This window comes from Paramacrobiotus metropolitanus, unplaced genomic scaffold, assembly GCF_019649055.1.
Source record: "Paramacrobiotus metropolitanus isolate TYO unplaced genomic scaffold, Prichtersi_v1.0 Parri_scaffold0000107, whole genome shotgun sequence".
Taxonomy (NCBI): Eukaryota; Metazoa; Tardigrada; class Eutardigrada; order Parachela; family Macrobiotidae; genus Paramacrobiotus; species Paramacrobiotus metropolitanus.
The window spans coordinates 323268-344823 of record NW_026570327.1 but is presented as its reverse complement, the minus strand read 5'-3'; the positions used below and the strand labels follow the sequence as shown (position 1 = coordinate 344823).

The 21556-nt window shown below is 41.5% G+C and overlaps 5 protein-coding genes across 5 annotated transcripts; 4 read left to right on the top strand and 1 right to left on the bottom strand.

Annotated features, from left to right (window-relative positions):
- Positions 1-1017: 1017 nt before the first annotated feature.
- LOC129597617 (uncharacterized) lies at positions 1018-3168 on the top strand. Its single transcript, XM_055495243.1, has 4 exons — positions 1018-2058; positions 2419-2493; positions 2728-2832; positions 2986-3168. The coding sequence occupies exons 1-4, from the start codon at positions 1150-1152 to the stop codon at positions 3166-3168; spliced, it is 1272 nt and encodes a 423-aa protein (XP_055351218.1). The 5' UTR covers positions 1018-1149.
- Positions 3169-4119: 951 nt separating this feature from the next.
- Positions 4120-5878, top strand: LOC129597587 (uncharacterized). The gene is made up of 3 exons (XM_055495204.1): positions 4120-4771; positions 5121-5234; positions 5313-5878. The coding sequence occupies exons 1-3, from the start codon at positions 4343-4345 to the stop codon at positions 5664-5666; spliced, it is 897 nt and encodes a 298-aa protein (XP_055351179.1). The 5' UTR covers positions 4120-4342; the 3' UTR covers positions 5667-5878.
- Positions 5879-5923: 45 nt separating this feature from the next.
- On the bottom strand, positions 5924-9602 carry LOC129597586 (valine--tRNA ligase-like). Its single transcript, XM_055495202.1, has 4 exons — positions 9358-9602; positions 8504-9296; positions 7621-8272; positions 5924-7421 (listed from the first exon to the last, which is right to left on the bottom strand). The coding sequence occupies exons 1-4, from the start codon at positions 9392-9394 to the stop codon at positions 6072-6074; spliced, it is 2832 nt and encodes a 943-aa protein (XP_055351177.1). The 5' UTR covers positions 9395-9602; the 3' UTR covers positions 5924-6071.
- A 164-nt stretch (positions 9603-9766) lies between these two features.
- On the top strand, positions 9767-13690 carry LOC129597646 (uncharacterized). Its single transcript, XM_055495280.1, has 13 exons — positions 9767-9937; positions 10131-10299; positions 10499-10647; positions 10906-11157; positions 11233-11389; positions 11474-11589; positions 11662-11818; positions 11918-12061; positions 12265-12358; positions 12447-12630; positions 12723-12857; positions 12919-13041; positions 13323-13690. The coding sequence occupies exons 1-13, from the start codon at positions 9782-9784 to the stop codon at positions 13452-13454; spliced, it is 1968 nt and encodes a 655-aa protein (XP_055351255.1). The 5' UTR covers positions 9767-9781; the 3' UTR covers positions 13455-13690.
- A 2288-nt stretch (positions 13691-15978) lies between these two features.
- On the top strand, positions 15979-21460 carry LOC129597597 (uncharacterized). Its single transcript, XM_055495220.1, has 13 exons — positions 15979-16439; positions 16579-17143; positions 17381-17733; positions 18177-18830; positions 18914-19107; positions 19174-19576; positions 19781-19861; positions 19945-20060; positions 20131-20214; positions 20379-20454; positions 20552-20604; positions 20807-20983; positions 21047-21460. The coding sequence occupies exons 1-13, from the start codon at positions 16305-16307 to the stop codon at positions 21216-21218; spliced, it is 3063 nt and encodes a 1020-aa protein (XP_055351195.1). The 5' UTR covers positions 15979-16304; the 3' UTR covers positions 21219-21460.
- The last annotated feature ends 96 nt before the right edge of the window (positions 21461-21556 follow it).

The window sequence follows — 21556 nt, the reverse complement described above, 5'->3', positions numbered from 1 at the left end:
AGATGTTCTCCACTCGAGTGGAGAACATGTGTAGAAGAAACAAAAAATTGAGTGTTCATGAACTATTCCTAGATTAGGAATTAAAGTAGACTCCTCCCCAGGACGTTTTAACAATTTATTTCTTTATATTAGAAAAAGAGGTAACTTTTACGGACAATGCTCTGAAATTTGCGGAGCTAATCATAGATTTATACCTATTGTGTTACAAACAACTCCAATAATAATATTCAAACAATACTTAATTAATTTAATAAAATCATTAAAAAGCTAAGATATATTTAACTGAAAAAAGCACTTATACTGTAATGTCAGCAAAAGGTTCATCCAATAGTAACGCAACATTGTTGCGGCAGCACATAATTTTACCGTACCGTACCTCGATTATACGCACTTATACTTACACGGATGCTACTCATAATAAATTTTAATCGTTTATAAAGCATTGAGATTTTCTGCACGGTACTAGTTTTGTAGATACACAAGTCAAAAGTGAATAACGAATAGTTTCCTCCCTTGTTCTGTTGGTTGATTATGTTGATTTTCCGTAGCGCGCATCCACATGTGAAAATATGATATTTTTTTCAAAAAGCTTCTGCATCACAGTACAAGTACCCTTCGTACGTATCGTGGTTTAAAGGACAACAGTTTTCGTTGTAACTATTGCCATTTACGTCGATAAGCCGGTCCAGGTGTGTGAACACATCAACAAGCACAGATCTACAAACAGATGGTAGCTCCTATTTATACAGGCTACGTGGCTGCAAATATCCGATCAAACAAGTTCACATTAAAAGGTCCTAACCTTTTGGGAAGCAATTTGTGGTTATGCAAAGTATCGAACCATCCTCCAGTAGTCTATAAAAATATTTGTGTTTTTTCCCTTTAGCGGCTGCATTCAAAATCACCTAAAAAGTCTACTCTAGTGCCTACATAGTACGCCAACTGCATACGTACACACATTTCCGGCTCGTGACGTACCCGTACTGACCCTACATGGCTGCTTAAAAAACCATGGGGTTCTCTGTCAGCAAGGAAATCTATGGCGTATTTTGTCTGCAATCGTTTATTTTATCTCCTTTGTATTTATGGAAATACAAGAAATTTTATGCACAAAGATATTCGGTGGTACGATACGCTACTCTTACCGTAATGCTCCTGGGCTCTTTGTTAAGTGCAGCACTGATGGGTTTTAATGCAGTGTATGCCATCGTTATGCCAAGAAGCGGACCGCATATTAGTCCAATTGTTATTGCCTTAGCTGGAATACCGAACTTCCTCATTAGTCTCCGAGGATTTCTGGGAATGTTGATAATGTTCTGGAAGAGAGATAACCTTGTTACGCTTATTTCCGCTGCCGAAAATATAGCACAAACAACTTTTTCACAACGTGCAGTTTTGGCAAAAAATTGCAGAACGTGGTTAACGTTCAATATCGTTTTGGCCGGTTTTTGTCTCGTGACCTTTATCATTGTATTTTCATTAAGCTGGCTGCATGGATTTGAGTACGAAAATCGGTCAATGTATGGCACTTATTCTTTGCTTATGGACACTTTAACCATGCCAGTGTGGTCATACATTGTCCTGCAAGTGACCTTTATATATATTCCCTACTATTTTACACAACTAATGTTGATTGCCGCGGTTAGTATGGGATACATATTAGGCGATTGCAGCACCGCTCTTAATGATGACCTTCGGCAGTTCGCGAAAACCTTAAATTCAACGGTCAGCAAATTAAACAAACTACCCGATAATGAACATCATGACCAAGCCGGGAGCACTCTACAAAATTTTGACAAATTGTTCGCGGAGATTAAGCGCCACGCACACCTCCGCGAGAGGCTGTTCCACTTCTCGGACCAATGGAACGAGCATTTTGGATTTTTTGTCTTCCTGTCGTATATTGCGGACGTGGGTGCGGCTGCAGGAATGTTGACAGTATTGGTAACCGGAAGCGAAACTTCAAGTGTTGAGTTTCCTGCCAAATTATCGGGAGCACTGGGGTTTGTCTTGTTTGCTACGATGACTTATTTACCTTTGGCAACAGCAGCTGAAATGGTATATCAACTTTAATCAGTACTTTAATCAGTATATCAACTTTAATCAACTCGTATAGAATCAATCTTTTAATACGGTATTCATCCTAATGGTAAATCTCTCTTTTTCTCAAATCGCATCAACGAAAATAAAATGCAATACGGGATGGTAAACGTAAGTACAATGTGCAAACCTACAGCTCGATTGAAAGCATATAATTTTTATGGTTAGTTGCGCATTCCATCGAGTTGCAGATTTTCTCATACGTGTTTTCTATCTGGTAAAGTATAATGCTATACCGATAAGCAATAACATAGTACTAGAGATACTGTAGACTGTGGCATGATATTAGGGGGAAAATAAAGAACCAACAAATTCTAGGCTGCCCACGCAAAAATTATTCTGTATGAAGCGATTGGCACGGCGTACGAACTTCATGACAAATTCAACATGCAAGTAAGTACACTCGAGCACCTCGAATATGAAAAGAACCACCAGTGCAAGTGGCTCTAATATCCATTTGTTCCCTCAGAAATTTTACGTTTAGAAAGAAAATATAATTTCATTCACGGAAATTCTATACGTTATTTTGTTAATGTTTAATTAAGGTGTACGAGTAATTCAGAAAACAAACCTGCCATTTTTATATATACATAAGCTGACCTTCTAATAACTTCTTTTTTGTCGTAGACATTATGGAACAGTGTTAAAGATTTCAGTGTGATGGTGTCGCTGTATCCTATTCACTTCCATGCGTGCGGGTTTTTCTTTGTGGAGCGCAAATTCATTGTGACGGTAGCCAATCTGCATGTCATTTGCACGTTCTGTAATTTATATTTTGTTCATCTCATCACGTATGACTAAAAAATGTTGAATTCATGAAACAATCCTATGAAATCTGATCGCAATCGATTAGAAAAAATTACATATGTGAACATTCTGTTGCAGACGCTGACGCTTTTGGTGTCGTTCACAATTATACTGGTAGAATTTCTGTCCAAGGTCGGAGAAGAACGGGAAGTCTTGTCCGAAGATGCCCTGCGTCCTGCCATACGTGACATGCTGGCCATGCACTTGGGAATAAACTTTTCATTTCTACAGAAGGCACACAGCAATCTAAAATTTGTATAGAGAAAAACAGTTGAACACAAAAGAATTTGTGAGTCCATATTTGGTTCGAAGTTAAGTTTTGGAAGTTATGTACTTCTCTCTGATTTGAAGTTGTTCATCACAAGGTCTAATAAACCTTCATCTTAAAGGTTGTGCCATGGCACGCATAAACTGTTTACAGAAACGAAAGATTTGTTATTGACGAAGCTGCACATATTTTGTGGTACAGCTACAGATAGTTCGCTACACCAGCTACTATACATAATGATATCGTTTTGTAAGTTTGTTGATAATGCAATACGAATGACTGAAACAATAGTTTTAAAAAAACATAGTTAGTAAACACGACCTTTACCAATCGACTCGAAGGCAATCGCATGTGCTTCTACATAATATCTGTATGTACTATGTATCGGTATAAGCTTGTTGATCATAACTCAAGCCAGAATTAACTTAATGTTTTTTAGCAGGTCGATGTCGCGTTGCAGCTGAAACACCGGTATGGCAAAAAAAAGTTTCGAAAGGTTGAGTTTTGTACTTTGTAGTTTTGTATCATGTAATTACGACAAGAATTGTTCTTGAATAGTGTAGGGGATCGTTATCGTTTGGGATATGTCGTTTTAAACAGTAGATCTGGAGAATTCTCTGATTTTTAATATTTGTCACGATCTGCTGTAAAGTTGTAAACTGCTCATCTAAATCGATCACACGACGCCAATGCTCTGCAGGAAATTTATTAACGGAACACGCACTGATGTGAAGACACGAGTATCTTGCACGTGAACACCGGAAATATCTGTACATACCAGTCTGGAAAATTGTCATCAGTGCGCAAAGAAACTCTCATCCTTACAAACATCACGTTCGATTGACGGGGCAAAACTAATCGTGAAACATAGAAAAATTTACTTTTAACGTCAGCCCGATGTAGACCGTAAACCCAACGTCGTATATAAAGAAACAGATTTATTTTATCTTTGCCTGCTATCGAGAAGTTGCAGACAACATACACTGTATGTGTGACGTCTGCGCAGAGGTGAACAGTTCTATTTCGGATTTAACTTTTAAAAGATTTTGAGCAACAACAAATACTGTAGTAGCAAATTTTACGCCAAACAGGTTTTTTCTGCTTAGCGTATAACGTAATAGGCGCATCGACTTACGCAGTTGTAACGTGAAATCCACCTGACTTATTATGGGGAAGAATGTTTTAGAGCTATTAATGTCCGGCTTATGTTTGTATTTATTGCATTTCCAAATGCATTTTGATTCGGGCGTAACTTCGCCGGTGGAGACACTACAATCTGGTTTTTGTCCGCTAATTGTGTGCGGCTGCGATTTTACCGGCACGGTATTAGATTGTTCTGGTGCTGAATTATCCAGTGTCGATAATGTCATAATTTCAAATGTTCTCGGGAGCGAACCGGCAAAAAATTGCCTGTCTTCTGTCAATTTTCTTAATCTGGATAGCAACATATTACATGACCTTCCGGTGCCGGAAGACTTGCTAATATTTCTGCCAAATTTGGTGGAAATTTCTCTCAGTGCTAATAATGAATTCGATTGTGACCAAGTGGATCTTTACCGGAAGAAGTTTATCACTGTACAGAGTGATCGTTGTCCGGTAAGACTGCGCAAAAAATTCTGGGTGCAATTTAAGTATCACAGCTACAACGAACTACAACTACAGTTAGTATTTTTTAAAATTTCATGCAGTTGTTGCAAACAACCGTATTGTAATATGTTAACAATTGTAATACAGTGTAATACTCATTAACATTATAATACTCGTATACATCTGTACTAATCAAAATCTGGAATATATATCTACTATTTGGTCACTTTATCTTACCACGATTAACGAAGACATTATGTTCTGGGATATTGTATTGTTGTCTGTTGAAGAGTGGACAATATATTAAGAATACAATATACAATTAATTTATATATATTTAATGTTTTTATCATCACAGGATGATCTGCAATCGGAAGTAGTCAACATCACTCCGTTCGTTCCATCAGCACCTCTTCAGCAGATTCGGAAGCCTGAAGTGCCTACAAAATCGCCGAATACCGCTGCTGTTCAGGTACTTAATTATAGAAAGTTTTGACTTCCCGATTCAATCCAAACACGATATACATCTGTTTTTTTTTTAAATTTGTAGACTGAAGAATCGACCCGTATTCCATCGACACAGAAGCCGATCCTCATAAGGCAAAACCCAACCGAAAGTTCCGAAAACCAGACGGCTTCCGGTTCCATCGCTTGGACTGTCATTTTTCTAAACTGCTGTTTCGTGGGGATTTCCGGGATGATCATCGGGGCACTGTTAACGGTGCTGCTACCTGTTTTATGGCGTTTCCTTGTCCGTTTCGCCCAACGTTATTCCAGTCAAAATGGAGGCTACGCTAAATTAAGTACTATGGATCCACCGCCATTTTATGTGCCACCTGCGGCGTATGCGTCCAAATCAGGTCCGGGCACGGGAAAGCGAATTATACCGAATAATGATCTTTGATTAATTTTAAAATTACAATTACATCATAGCACTGAAGATTAAAGATTTTTTATCCATTTGTTGTCTTACGGCTGTGCTAAGTAACGCACGGGAGAATAGAGATTTTAATTCTTCTTTTATATTAAAAATTTTATCTGAAGCAGCGTGTCCGCGCTTGCACTTTTTGTTATTCGATGGCTACTGCCTATTAAAGATCAATTTTGTTTTACTAATCAAGTTCGTAATTCTGAGTACAACGTAGTTTCTTCTTTTCTGAACTAATTTATTAACCACTAATTTTGCTGTGCCGATTGGCAAACAAAGCAATCACATAAATGCGTTGTACCGGGTCAAAAACACTGTGAGCAAAATTTGCTGTTGTGCTTAAGATTTACAAATTTACAAAACAGACTTTGTCGGCAGACATCATTTCAAAGCACGCACCTTTTCCTGTATTTGAACAATCTCATCTATTTTAGTTTTTAAATTATTAATTCGTCCATCCAGTTCAGTCCTTTTCTTCTCCGGTAATCGATTGTACCTCTTCTCCTTCACTTCTTCTTCCTCTGCGAGACTTCCTTCCAGTTTTCTTTTCTGATTCTCATATCGCTGTATCTCTTTTTCAATATCAATAAACTGATCCAGATGCACAAAAACTTTAACACCATTTTCCAGAATTTGCACCGCACAACCTTTTGGTGCTTCGACTTCTGAACGAACAAAGCTCACATCCGAGGACTGTGATATAGTGGCCAATGTGGATTGAAACGGCTCTAATTGTGACTGAATACTGTCATCGCAAAGCACGATAATAGGAACCCTTTCCTTCCGCAAATTATACAAATGCCGGACGTTTCTCACAGTGCGAGCAATATCATTCACTAAACCCATTGCATCTTGGATTTCCATATTAGAAACAGAGATTTCTTCAGGACTCGGAAAAGCAGCTACACAAACACTTTCGAACTGCTGAACAGGAAGGCGTTGGTATAATTCTTCCGCCAGATTTGGCATGAATAAACTGATCAGTCTGAGGTAAACATCGAACACCGTGAACAATATTCTGGATACACGTTGAGCAGCGACAGGATCATCCTCGCTTTTCACGACGGATTTCACACACTCTAAATACACATCACAAAATTTATCAAACCAAAAACTGTATAAACTGTTTGCGGCAACATCCAAAGTGTAATTTTCCATAGCCTTTCCACAAACGGCAATAAGTTCATGAAGAGAATTTAGAATCCACTGATTCAGATCGGAATCAGGTGAATGACGGGCTGCGTCTACAACGGGATATTTTTCCCATACTTCGCTGCAAAAGCGGAATGCCTGCCAAATTTTGTTGCAGTATTTGTTGCACTCTTCTATTCGTTCCACATCGACGTTGAGCACATGCTGCTGCGTTTCCTCCCTACAAAGCGCAAATTTCAGCGCATCCGATCCAATATTAATTCGATCTTTGGCATCAGGTGTATCGAAATCACAGACGATTGTCATGGGATCAATAACATTCCCTGTGGATTTGCTCATTTTCTTCCCATGTTTATCACAGACCAGTCCATGAAGAAGAACGGTGTCGAAAGGAATTTGTTCGGTTAAAGCAATGCCCATGAAGACCATCCGAGCCACCCAGAAGAACAGAATGTCATGTCCGGTTTCCATCATGGAAAGAGGATAAAACTTCTCCAAATCGGAAGTTTTACTGGGCCAGCCAAATGTTAAAAAGGGCAACGCGGAAGAAGTGAACCAGGTGTCCAACACATCTGGATCCTGGAATTACAGCAAAAGTAAAAAACATGATTCATGTTTCTGATATTTACGGAAACTGTGAATTCTATACCTCACCGCAGGTTATGCGCAGGTACAAAACCTCTACAGTGTTATTATGCTATAATTGTATGCAACGCTAAATTTTTCAACGATAAAAGCTATCTTACAAAATAATTAAACAAAGCTGATTACTGTTTACCTGTTCAGGTTTTATGGTGTCCACAGAAACCTTTAATTTCAGCGCAAGTTTTTTTGCAGCTTCGCTCGGCGTGTGTGCGGCTGTCCAATGTTCCTGTCCCTTTATGACCACTTTATATGCCGGAATCTGCTGACCCCACCACAACTGTCTCGACAGGCACCAATCCTGCTCTCCAGCTAACCACTGATGCCAGATTTTATCAAATCGATCGGGAATCAGCTTGAGACTTTTTATGTTAACTGCCTCCGCGGCTTTCGTAGCATATTCTTTACAATTCAGAAACCACTGCTTCTTCAACTGCGGTTCGATAATGTCGCCAGATCTACTGCATAAAGGTAATGTGGTCGGAAAGGGATGTTGGCCACGCCACAGGCTGCGCTCTATTAACATCTGCTCAATTTTTCTTCGAGCTTCGAAACGACTCAATCCATTCAATTCCGGCATAGGACTGATTATTCTCCCCTGATCATCAATCACTCGCAAAAACATCAAGAAATGTCTCTTGGTGAATTCAAAGTCTTTGGGATCATGAGCGGGGGTGACTTTTAATGCTCCCGTTCCTATCGTAGGATCGACCGCTTCATCGCGTATTATCGGAAGGCGCTCTCCTGTTAGAGGATGAATTACTTCACACCCGCGGTATCGAAGGTAGCTGAAACCGAATACCGAAGCAACAGTTGCTTTGACCGTTCGAACACCACAGCAAATCAACAAAAAACGTACTCGTGCAGAATTTAGGGCAACACAAATTCTGCAGCCTGCAAAATTACTTACATTCAGAATTTGCTATCTTCAAGTAACACACAGGTGTTTAGTATTTACTTAAATCCGAGAATAAAACAGAAAAAAGGAAAAACGCAAGTAGAAATTAAATTCAACTTACCGCATATCAGCTGGATGCACGGCCACTGCCACGTCTCCCAGCATCGTCTCCAGTCGCGTTGTTCCGACAACAATTTCCTCACCGGTCGCAGAATCCGCCAAGGGATAAGCAAAACAATTCAACCATCCAACATCCACACGCTGTCTCTCACCGGGAACGGCAATACTGGTCGGCTGCGGGACATCCAAATGGTTTATCTCAATATCCGAGATAGTTGAATTTAAATAGCTGCACCAATTAATCATTTTCTCCTGTCGGTAGATCTTTCCTTTCTCGAACAAACGGATAAATGCTTCCCGCACTCCATACTGCACAGATTCATCCAGCGTAAACACTAAACGCCGCCAATCCACCACGGCGCCCATCCGACGAATCTGCTTCTTGATGGCGGCCGATTTCTCCTCCTTCCACGCATCCGCCAGTTTGAGAAACTCTTCCCGTCCGACCTGTTGTCGGGTCATTTTCCTATCATTCCACAGTTTCTTTTCCACCTGCACCTGGGTGGCGATGCCAGAGTGATCCAAACCAGGCACCCACAGAACGCGCTGTCCGCGCATGCGATGCCAGCGCACCAAGGCATCCTCGATGGCGATCGTTAGCGCGTGGCCCAGATGCAGGGAGCCAGTGACATTGGGCGGAGGGATTATAATACTAAAAGGCTTCTCTGTGGAAGTTGTAACGTTCGTGGTGGATTCGGGAGTAAAGTAACCATTGGCCAGCCACCAATCGTACCAACGCGATTCCACAAATTTGGCATCGTACTTCTTCGGTAACGCGGTAAGCGCAGGTTTACCTGTGAAGGACGTAATTGTAAGCAATACAACGACCACATCCGAACCAGTTCCTTGACTCACTCGAGTAGTTTCGCGACGCCAGAAACCGTAGGAACATCTCCGAAGTTTGTATGGGCTTTACGAATCAGCCTTCCACTACAGAACAACAACGATCACGACAAACGGATCATCTTTTCTAAAAATGAAGGCTGAATAACGCTGCTGAAACTGACAACCAAAATTTCTGATTACTGATTGAAAGAATCTGGGACAGGAAGAAGTCCACAACAAACAAAAATTGTTGCAAAGTGCCTAAAGAGGCTAAAGTAAAGCCACCAAAAGATTTCGAAATTTTTAGTGCAAAACAAAGTCGCACGACATCCGCCAGAGCCGGCGATGCCGTTATCTGCATGAACCCGGCTCATGCCTTGTCTCGAGCCATCCGCTTTCGAGCTTTGGCCTCAGCTCTGCTTTCGAAATCTGTCCCAGATTAAAAAAGTTTCAAATGAAGCAGACTGCAAATCTTTCCAGGAACTTCGAAATTCACGCTGCATACTCGTATTGTTGTTATTGTGCGCCGTGCCCTGCCTTTCGTTTCTTCGAATTTTTATTTGGCAGATTAATCTGCGTTTTAAAAGGCATGAATATGAATATCAAATCGGTAAGTAGCAAGGATTGACCGCTAAAGTTCTACCATAAAGTGATAAAGAGCTATACGGTAAACCGATGTGGCTGGATAATCCGATATTTTTAGCCATTGTTGGGCCTCCTATATCGTCAGGAAACAGTAAAGGGTTAAACTACTGAACGCTAAACGACACTAGTCCAAATTTTTAAGCTAGCCTACTTTGTAGTTTCCAGTGTTGGACCTTATGCTGTGTATTTCGGGGTATGGATCCGACGGCGAACCTGCATGGGTGAAATTTGGCGCCCCAGCCGAACAAGCCATCATCCAAGAGCTGCTTAATCTCGGCCAAGTGCGGAAAGAGCTGAAGAAATACCAGGCGAATTGTGAAGCTATAGGTAATCCATACGATCACAACAGTAACCGACGAAATATATTTCGGAGTTTTGAAATACACCAATTTGTCCTATTGCTGCGTTGCAGTGTATTGTAGCATGATTACGTAGTCTTCATGTGGATTCATTAAAAGCAGGTTGCATAATACTTTTCTATGGAGGCGGGTTGTGCATTGCGGTGGGTAAATCCAGTTTTTTCCAGGCCGCGCCGGGCACTATCTGGTGGCAGCAGCGACGCTGGCAGTCCGGGACATCTCTGCTGCTTTTGATGGGAAGATAATTCAGCAGAATGATGCCATGCAGAGCTCTGGAACAAGCTCCTTGCAGTCCATCTATGCGGCACTGATTCAGGTTTGTGCAACTTCAGAACTACACCGTCTTTTTGTAGGATAACGTAGTATTCGCTATAAGTGAATGAAGACGTATTTAATTTAAAGACGTATTTAATTAAGACTTAATTAATTTGAAGACGTTTTTAATCAGGTGCAGTATTTAATTAAGATTACTGGTAGAGCTGGATGGAATGATTTTTCGTGCTCATGAAAGTTTTGTCTACTGCTGATATAGCTGCGCAAAATAAAAGTACTAATTTTGTGGTTATTTTTGTAGTTTAAGCCGTCGCTGTCTGCCTGTTTGTCATTCCTGAAATGGATCGATGAAGATGAATCGTTGCATGGTTTCTCAGTGGGCCAGCTGCTGGATGAATGCACGAATCGCAGGCAGTGTTCGCACGGTCAAGCCAGGACTGCTCTCGATACCATTTTTATCAGGATGTTTACTGCATTTAAGCGAATTTTGATCGGATGGTTGGCATTTGGACTGCTTGACCTTCGAGTCAACACATTTTTTGTGAAAGAGCCGGTATGTGTTACGTACTTGTGCACTGGATACCAAAATTTAATTTGATAGGGGTTTGACACGTCTATTTGATTCTAGGTTGACTGCATTACGTATTTTCGCGAAATATTCCCGGTAATTTGTGAACCGGTGAAAGCTCCTCGGGACTTCTCTGCTGATCTGGTGGAAAAGATCGCTCAGTATGGTTATATCAGAAAGTTTCTCGGCTACAAGTCCGAAAACTTTGAAGATTCTGGTCAGCACACAATTCTTACTTTTTTCTTTTGTAATTTTAAAGAGTTCCATGCTTATGTAATAATACTGTCATATTAATTTACAGATTTTCATTCTCTTATTATTGCGGAAGCTGATGCTTTGAAAAAGATGTCTCCAGTGGAATATACTCCCTCATCACTTGAAACTATCGTCGCTAACTTTGGAAATTTATATTCTAGGGTGCGATTGAATGCGCCGGTAGTCATGATTGTGATTTCCGAAACAATCCGTTATATGCGGTTTTTTTGGCAGGCGCTTTACGTTAAGATATTCGAAGAATGCCAAGTTCATCGGATTCTGAAGCAGTTTCATCTCGTCTATTTAATGGCATTGATCGACGTTTTCGATGATTTCATTGTTCAAGCCGATCCTTATCTACAGAAACAATGTTCACTACAGAATAAGCACGGTATGACGGACTACAGTATTGCTAATTTTATGACGTTTTTATAGAGTATTTACTCACCTATTTACTTGAAAAGGCAAAGCGCTTTGTTTTCGTTTGCAGATCTTAACGCCGTATTTGACCGCTGCTTCGAGGGCACGAAATTTAAAAGGGCGTACAATCCGTCGTTGTTTGATCAGCGAAATGCCTTTCCCGTTGAGAAAACGGCCGATAAAGGATTTGACTGTTTTTGTTTGTCGTTCACTCGTAAGTGATACTCAGCTTAAACGGCTTTAGCTCTAACAATTGTAGCTTTCGATGGTGGTTATTAATATTGATTGAAGAACCAACAATATTGGAAAGCACCTCGTATTTGCTACTTAAGCAGTTGATTACTAGTGAATTTACTACTTCTAGCTTGATGACTTATGCAGTACAAAACGGAAAAGCCTGCACAGTTTCTGTTGCAGAGGGTGTTTCTTCCGTGGCATGGGACTGCATCACCATGGAATTTCTGGTGCAACCGCCTTTGGATTGGTTTTTTCATCGCAAAGCTATCGATAGGTAAATACGAGGATATATTTGACACGTAAAATGAGGATATGTTTGACGCGGCACTGACGAGCTCTACTAGTGGAAACAAACTTTCCAGATACAAGCGTATATTCCGGTTCCTTTTCCGTTTGAAACGTTTGAATATAGCATTCAAACGCACACTGGAAAATCTCCGTTTGGCTCATTCGTCAGGACGAATTGAGTATGGGGATTATATGGAAATATTCCAGTGGCACCGTCGATTTTCCGGTGTGATTTGCGCAGTTCAGGGTTATATCCAGGTCTGTTGTTAGTAGCAGTATTTTAATAATTCATACGAATCTGAATTTCTCATTGTTTCCAGAATTACCGATATTTTTCTGTTATGATGCAGGACGATGTAATCCATATCGCATGGACGGATTTCCAACGAAGAATGCGCGACTTAAGTGATTTTATCAAGCTTGTGGAAGCGCATGAAGCTTTTTTGAACAACATCTTTGCTTCGTCATTCATTGAAAATGATCAGGTAATTTCATTCATCACGTTTGCATCCAGTTCGTGAATGTTCGTGAATATATTGCTTTCAGTTTTACAAATGTGTTATCTCCATTGCGAAATCCTGTCTTAATGTCTGTGTGGAATTGGATGTCCAATTTGCGAAGCCGGCAGATGAGGAAATCAATCTGGCGATTGTGCATGCTGAAATGGCGGTAATACAATAATAATACATATAATGATATATATGGCGGTAATATAATTACTTCTTGTTGAGCACTTATTGGTTTTCTGTGAAGTTTAAAATAAGTTGGGAAAATGTGAGTTAATAGTTCGGTGCGATCACTGCGATGTATCTGTAATAATTTGGAATAATAGCATAAGAATGTTCCAAGTGTAGTGTGGTATAAAAATAAGAAATTTAACAGTAGTTTCGAACAAACCGGCAATTTCCAAAAGGGCCTCCAGAGTTTGATGAGTTGTGTCTTTTTCTTAGGATCTTAACAGTTTGGCGAACTTACTCCTAGCTCTTATCGGGACGGGAATCACCGCCAAAGGTTCCGGACTGACCATGTTGAATCTTCGAATGAACTTTACGGAGCGTGAAGGCATTTCGCAGGTGTTTTAAATATTTTTGAAACTGAGCGATAAATCTTTAATGTTTGAAATATAACTTTGCGCGTTATGCTGAGTTTAAAGATTTTATAGCTGTTCTGTTACGGCATATAGCTACCTAATCAGTAGTTGTAACATGTAATGATTCGCATCAGCGTTTTTTGTTCACTTTAGTTTTGTTTATAGCTGCTTTGTCAGGCGTTGTCGTTTTTGGTAAAGTTTGATTCTCGCTTCCTGCTGATTAAATTCGCCAGCCAGATACTGGTCAGTATTCTTGGAGTGGTAACTGACTTTTTTAAAGTTTCGGGGTCATGTTTTTCGGGTTAGCGAGCCCGCTGTCCTCCGGTATTCAGTTTTGACAGCTGCTGTCTGCATCAACTGGACCGTGTGCACTCAGCCAGGAAGAGGATGTTGGACACCGTTTTGAAAGCAGAAGATGAATGATGGGGTTCAGCGTGAGTTGGAAGGCTGGCTTTGACAGAGTTTTGTGTCCGGGAAATCTTCGGATTCCTTGTGACTGCTGTCAGATCTACTCTTCCAGCTCACTCTGTCTCCAGTTACAAACATGGAAAATGTGTGATGATATCTCCATAAACGCGAGAACAAAAGTTTTTGTGGAATACTGGCTTGTTGAAACTGGTTCACGCAGTACAAGTATGATGTGAAAAGAAGTGACATTTTTTGTTGTTATCACTATCAGTACAGTTTACAATTTATGGATAGTATAGTTGAAATGCAATGTATTGTACTCTGTGTATCACTATCAGTAGAGGTATGGTATGGGTCATGCTGAATGTGGTATTCTCAGGTATAGCTATATTTAATATTTAAATGGCACCGTTTCCCTTTTCCGGGGACTTATGCAGCAGAAACTACTGTAATGAAAGAGCTGAAAACACTCAACAGTAAACACTAGTATTATTGGTAAACGATACAGTCACAAGTTTCCTATAAAAGTGAAAGATTTGTACTGAATGCACAGCCTCAGCCGACTACGGAAATAGGCGGCCTAATCACACAGAACACTAGTTTATACTGAACAAATAATACAAGCTCCTATTATTATTTGATTACAATTAACAGTGGATTTCAGATCAACACAGATATGGAAACAATAGTTTGAGTAAGTAGTTAAACTGTATGTACTTAAGTATGAATAATGAATGTATCGGTAAACTAACTTTCTGCTGAATGATAAAATTATTTGAATGAAAAATCCAAGTAGTAGGTGTCTAGGTGACATGTGGACACTTGCAAGTTGTAACCTTTTTTACGCGCTTCGTCTTTGTTATTCCGTCAGACGTCGAGCAATTGAATTTTGAACGTTGATCAGTTCAACCAACCATTGGAGGATTTGATCTTGTATTTTATCTGTTTTCCATTTTCCCGCAAGTGTCCCTAGCCTGATTTGAGTTGTGGTATTAGTTATTGGTGGATGGTGGACATGAAAATGACTTCTATAGATGCGGACGTTCAGGCTCGAAGATTGATGAGGCAGCAGGCACGGGAAAAGGTTTGTGTTGAACTGTTTATGTAAGACTCTGACAGTAAGACTGTAAGAGGTTTGTTTTTGCACTTCACAATAGTAGCCCGCACTGGATCTGAGTGCATCATCTGCATCGTTGGTTGTGATCGGTATCTTTTTCGTAGTTCAAGTCCGAAATCCGTAAATTAGCAGAAGAACGTGCCAAATCGGTGGCTGAGGCAGTGAGGGTCTTGGAACTGTGTAACGAATTCATCAGGCGGGATCGAGAGTCGGATCGGCAACGTCTCTTGGAAGCTCGACAACGTCGCAAGGCCAAGTTCCGCCAGGATAAGAAGCGATGGCAGGATATGGAACGCGGCGTGAAAGGAGCTACTGCGAAACGAATTGTCCGAGACTGAAGCATCCATGCATGATGCCTCTAACTAGTGGAGGCTGTTATTTGTAGGCCAGTTTTGGTTGCAAGATTTTCACGTGTTTAAATGCATTTACATATTTCTGTTTTGTTTCTGTACCGCAACCGAAGACGTCAATAAAATATCGATATATATTTCGTTTGGCACTAATGGTAATGGAAATTGTTTGAAACGATCCGCAAAAAAAACGAAAGCTCACTTCGACATATTCTTTATCACGTACAGTAGGTATTGGTTTTCGTATTTGGCTCACCAGGCATTGAACTTTTCTAACGAAATAAGCTTCCAACTTTTCATAAACGATACAAAACTCGCACTTTTCATATTACAAAATAAATTTTATACAAATTTCACTTATCAGCCTTGAGGAGTAAACGGCTATCACTTTCATGAAAAAACGAAAGGAACTGGACGGTGGACAGGGTGCACTGCAGAAGAACTTCTCTCCCGCGTATACAAATTTTAACTCTACCAGTTTTTAGCAAATAATTTTTAATTTCAACTTGTTCTGATAATTAGGGAGCAGTGAAAAGCAAATCAAAAGCAAAGGCTATTATTCACAAGCTGCTCATACAGGGCGCCACATGTGAGTTGGTGCCGGTGACGGCGGTGAGCAAAATACAGCGTATGAGAAAAATCGAAGTATGTTTTTGTCAGTTTTGTCACTATTGTGACATGATTTGATGGATTTCTTATGTCTTTCTAATTTGTGTGTTTCTGCGAAAGGGTTTTTGTCAGTGGTAGTACAGTAATTATTATTATGAATATCCGAAATCGTATCGGTATAATTTATACATTGTTAAGCTGTTTTGAACTTTTGGGACTGTAGACAGTATGGCGCGTTCCACATGGGCCTCTCGGGTACAGCAGTGAATTGTGGTACTGGTGTATTCGGGTTCATCAGAAATTAATCTGCGGCGATTCGTTCCTATATTGCCGAGTGTATTATTTGGTCGGGAAAGAAATGTACTTCAGCAGAGCGCCTCAGAGATCGCAGAATACTCATCCATCACGCTCAGATGATCGCCGTGAACCACGACATTCATGGAACCAATCTGCATCGAACTCTACTCACCAGCATCGACACAATGCACCACAGGTATGAAATAGCGAAGCAGTGCGTTTTTAGCCAGTAGTAGTTCGCTCAGGCTCTAGGAATCTTGCTACCACATCAGGAGTCATGTTCTGAAGCGAACTGGTTGTGTTGTGGTGTTGCTGACGGTATCACTCGTTCGTAGCACAATCAGCGTTCGCGTGGGCACTTTCCCCGCGGTGGCCAGCACCGCGGCTCCAACCAGCGTTACCATCCGTACCATGAGCGCTCCAATCGGCCTACGGAGAACCCGCGTTACCATCGGCCGCCGGACGACGGTCTGGGCCAATACGCGGACCGCCGTCGCCATGAAGAGCAAAGGGCATTCACGGAGCAGCTGTTGAACATTGACCCCGCCCCCCGGGCGGCAGCGGGCTGGGGACACGGTCAGTCCAGAGGGTGGTCGCAGGAACAGGCGTCGGGATGGGGCGACAGCCACATGCCCTCCAGAGCGGCCATCCTCGGGGATCCGCGCTCCTACCGTCGCAGTGCCTTCGATTCCAGTGTGCGTTCGGCGGAAGAGATTCGTCTGTCGGAGATTGCGCGATCGCGCCAGTCCAATTTCGACTGGAGTCAGCCATTCCCGGAAGCACTGCCGATGAACCCCGTCAATCCCCCGCAAAACACAGGCAGAGGTCCTGATGTAGCCGCCCGTATGCCGCCGGAACCAGTCGATTTTGTGGAAGAAGCGTGGGGTTTGGGAGTGCCCGGTATTTGCGTGATTTTCTGTAGAAAAATTATTTTTATATACTTATTATTGTTATTATTATTATCCAAATATTCCGTCATGTTTATAGTGCAACTGCAGTCATGTTTATAGCGTAATAACATTCGTGCCTTTTTAAAGTATTGGCTGAATTGGTAGTATGTTTTTTCTTTTTCGGTTATTTAATGTGGTTTTGTTGTGAAAAAAAGCTCCTCTTATAGTTCACGCCAATTTATTTCAGATACAGAAAACGTGCCAACCTCGTCCAAACCGGCTCCGGCGCCGAAACCTTTCCGTCAGCCTTGTCCTAGCATTTTGGCAACGCGGAACACAGTTGAAGAAGTCCCGACTCGAAACGAGATTATTAAGCGGCAGGCTGAGAAGAAGCCGCTCGTTGAACACATGCTGCAACGCCGGCGGAAAGAGACCATCGCAGTGTCCGTTCCTCCACCAGTCGCACCCACTCTCACGCCTGCCTCGGTAGCAGCGCCGGTGGTGCCGGCTGTTGAGGAGTTGCCAGTACCGGCAGTGGATGTACCGACAACTAAACAACGAGCAGTGGAAGAATATGAATCCTTGACAGATTTATCTAAAGTAAGACTTACCAAGCATTGTTTGTTTTGCGAATGTAGAAATGTGCGTCTTATTTTTCGCGCATCTGAGATTAATGCGCTCGCATTATTTTCCGTGTATGTGGAATTAATGGTCGTTTAAGTTTTCTCGTGTGATTTTGAAACCTTTAAATACCAGTTGAAATACAAAATGTTAGCGGACTGAGGTGACGGTCAATCAGAAATTTAAAGGTTTCTTACATTGATACTTTTCACGATGTACGACATTCATCAGTCACACATTTACACCCGACGTTGAATTTCGAAGAGTTGAGGAATACCTAGTGGATTTTTTTATGATTAACCTGTTTTGTTTTTCGTTATTTTGATTCGTTGATAATAACTGTTGTCTACTTCATCTACAGGAAATCCGTCTTTGACTTTATTGTCCTGGGTCACTATAACGCTTGTTCTTTGCAATTTTAGGCGACACTGCTACCTTTGGCGTTGAATCGCCGATTTCTTTCCACTCTTTTGAAGTCGTTCCCAAGCGTTGCGGAAACCATAGCGCGATACGGCACATTGATCGTCAGTCTGGGACGATTCGGACAGTTCCTTCAGTCTGAGAACGCGCTTCCCGCTTCTGTGGAACAGTTTACTCACTGCAAAGAGCTGTTGTATGATTGTGAGGATTTGCGGACGTTGTTTCTCCGAGTAGCTTGTTTACGTCAGGGAATCGCCAGTGAACGGCACCCGATTAATAAGTATTACACGGAAGTGCTGCGACAGAACGAACTAACATTTGTCTTATTTCCCATGAGCGATGATGCACGCTTCTTGGTTTGTCCGCCACGAACAACGAATCGTGTATTGCATGGATTGGGCAGAATCGATACCGATACCGCGACCCCGATCAGCGCACTCGTAAAAAAGCATAAAGACATTATGCGATGCTGGGCAGAGGGTACCAGAAAGGATTCCTATTCGTGTAGTGACATGATGATGGCGTCGGTTATGCGGATACCGTCGGTTATGCGCAGAATTTGGATGGACAATTGTGATGAACCTATCCGTTTTTGTCAGGCTCATCTTGCGGACTTTGTTGGGTGTAAGCTTTGTCCTGGTTGTTACAGTACCGAGGTATGCCTGGTTGCTCTGGATCCGACGTTCCTTGAAAATGTTTCTGCCTTAGCCCTTTTTCTAAATCGCTTCTGGTTCTTTAGGAATATTCGCACTCTGATACGGCGGAGGAAGCCTATGAACATTCAGTTATTATTTGCTGCGGCAGAGATAACAGTGGGTCGTTTCATGTATTCCACGAAACATGCTTCGACGACAAAATCTGTCCTCATTGCGGCAATACCGAATTTACGACGCTAGATACAGTTGCGGGTGATGTGAATTGGACGAATTTGAAGTATGTTTGTATTGCGATTACAGAAGGTACGATTTGTTGTAAATAATTACCGGTAAAATTGTATAGAATTATCGGCGGTCAGTTTTCAACCAACGATGCTGCGACGTTGATAGCGCAGGAGCGCTTTGAATTGACCTCTAATTTGCTTGATATGGACGCCGCTGAACTAGTATGGCAGCCCCGTGAATCACCACGCATTTACCCGAAGAAGGACATGCAGGAGACGGTGGAAGTGATTGAAAAAGGACGCGGATGGCAGCGACGCAGAGGACATCGTATCGTATATCAGAGACGTTTCAAGTCATATCCATTGTTCAGGTTTTTTTGCCGCAAAAACGGTTTTACTGAAGCGCTGACAAGAGGGAGTTTTAAAAGAGTGACCCAAAAATTTGAGCTACACCAAAAGTATAATTGTACTCTGCACGAAAAATACCACTCAGCCCTGTTGGCTATATCAGAGCAGAATGAGGTAAAATTTGTTCGCAGAAATTGGTAATGCGGTTTGAGAAAGGTGTTTGTAAAATCTGCTGAGTCTTTCAATATTCAGCGACAGCATAAGCACTGCCTGTAGTACTTTGTACTAAAAGGAGTATGCATTGTTTTCCGCGTCCTTTGCCAATGTCCTGAAACATTCTTTCACCATACTTCACTCACTTCCATGACGATCGTTTAGGAATGTCTGTGTAGACCGGTTTGCGTAAGCGGGACCTGTCGGTGTGAAAACTGGATGAATAGTGATTGCTATTTCACGGAGGTCGGTTCAATATTTATTCTTCAAGCCTTAATTAACAGTCCTTCTTATTTTTAGAGATAGATCGTCCACTGTTGTATTTGCAGGACGGAAGATTGATTCTTAATCGCAGTAATCCTCATTTGTGGATCAAGGAATGTGGTGAAACTTGTCGATGTGACGTGCGTTACTGTTTTAATCGCCGCACACAGCAGCCACCCAAGTAAAAATAATTTACTTCAGCAAAAACAAATGCACATCTTGGACATCTGGTGACGGATTCCTTTTTTTAGAGTGGAACTCATTCAACGGTCGGGTGAGAAGGGCCGCTATGTGATTACACCGCATCCTATTCGTGAAGGAACATTTCTGTGCAGGTTCAGTAATAATTGACACTTCATATGACACTTTATAAAATTTGTTTGGTAATCAGTGGTCCTGCTTGCATTCACTATCATTCTCTGGCATTAGCTATCCCATAACTCTTTTGATACGCGTACTTTATACTTGAATGTGCTGGTGTAATTTCTGTGCTTTGCAGGCTTTCAGGGACTCTTCAGGAATTCAGTCCACCACTTCCTCGTAAAGGGGTCTTCATTTATCCTAAATTCGGCATAGTAAGGGCTGCACCCAGATTGTTAGGGGAACTGCATTCGGTTTATAAAAATCATAAAAAAATGTGCTTCGATTGCATTCGCTTGTCTATGTTTCCAGTGGCCGAAGCGTAAGAAAGTCGACTATCGTGTGGGATTGGATGTGGATTCCATGTGAGTGAACGGGATCTGGATCATCAGAATAGAGTTTGAGAATACTTCTCTGATAAACAGTTTGAGGATTCTTTTCTTATAAAAATTAATTATTTATCTGACTTTTATAAGTGTTTGCCCAGTCAGCAGTTGCAACAACTTTGTAACAAGGCCCTGGTTTAAATGTCCATATGTAATGTTTCTTATATTCTTTCTACTGTAGGTGTTTCCGTCAGTTGCAACAAGTACGGCGACTGAATCCAGACGCGCAGCCAAACATTGTGCCGATGATGGTTATGGAGTGTCTTACGATGCTGCATACTGGCCTGCCACCTTCGTTATCATTTCCTGCAGTCGCCTTCTTTGCATTGCGAGATATTGCTGCCGGAGAGGAATTAATGTGAGTGTGTGGTATTGCGCCGTAATCAACGAAAATAAATGTTTAGATTTGTCAACTTTTCAGCTATGATTGTGACTTCCGCAATGTGGATTATGAGCCGCCGCTAAGTGACCGTGCACGGGCTGTGCTTGAACAGACGAAGCCAGTCAGCGTAATGCACGACCTATTTGGATGGTCAGAAACAGAAGAGGCAAATGAGGAAAATCGTGAAGATATTGATTTGGACTCGGAGTAGCCCTGCTGGTTTTTGGACAGATTTGGCGGTCTGCTTTTGTCTTTGACCGCGTGTGATTTGTGCAGTGCTGAAATTCTAAATTGGGGTTACGTCTTGTATTTCATATTGAACTGCGTATTGTACGTTTGCTGAATTTAGATTGATTGATTTTTGACCGCCGCCCATTTTTTTGTACAGATATCTATTAATTTACGAGATGTTTAAATGATAAGAATTTGTTACGCGAAGACGTTCGAGACGCAGTCACCTTGAGACACATCTTCCCATTCTTCCTTCGCGAAGTGAAACAAATAGCTTACACAGTTTACTAGTTTTTACCTGCCCAGGTTAGTGTTCCA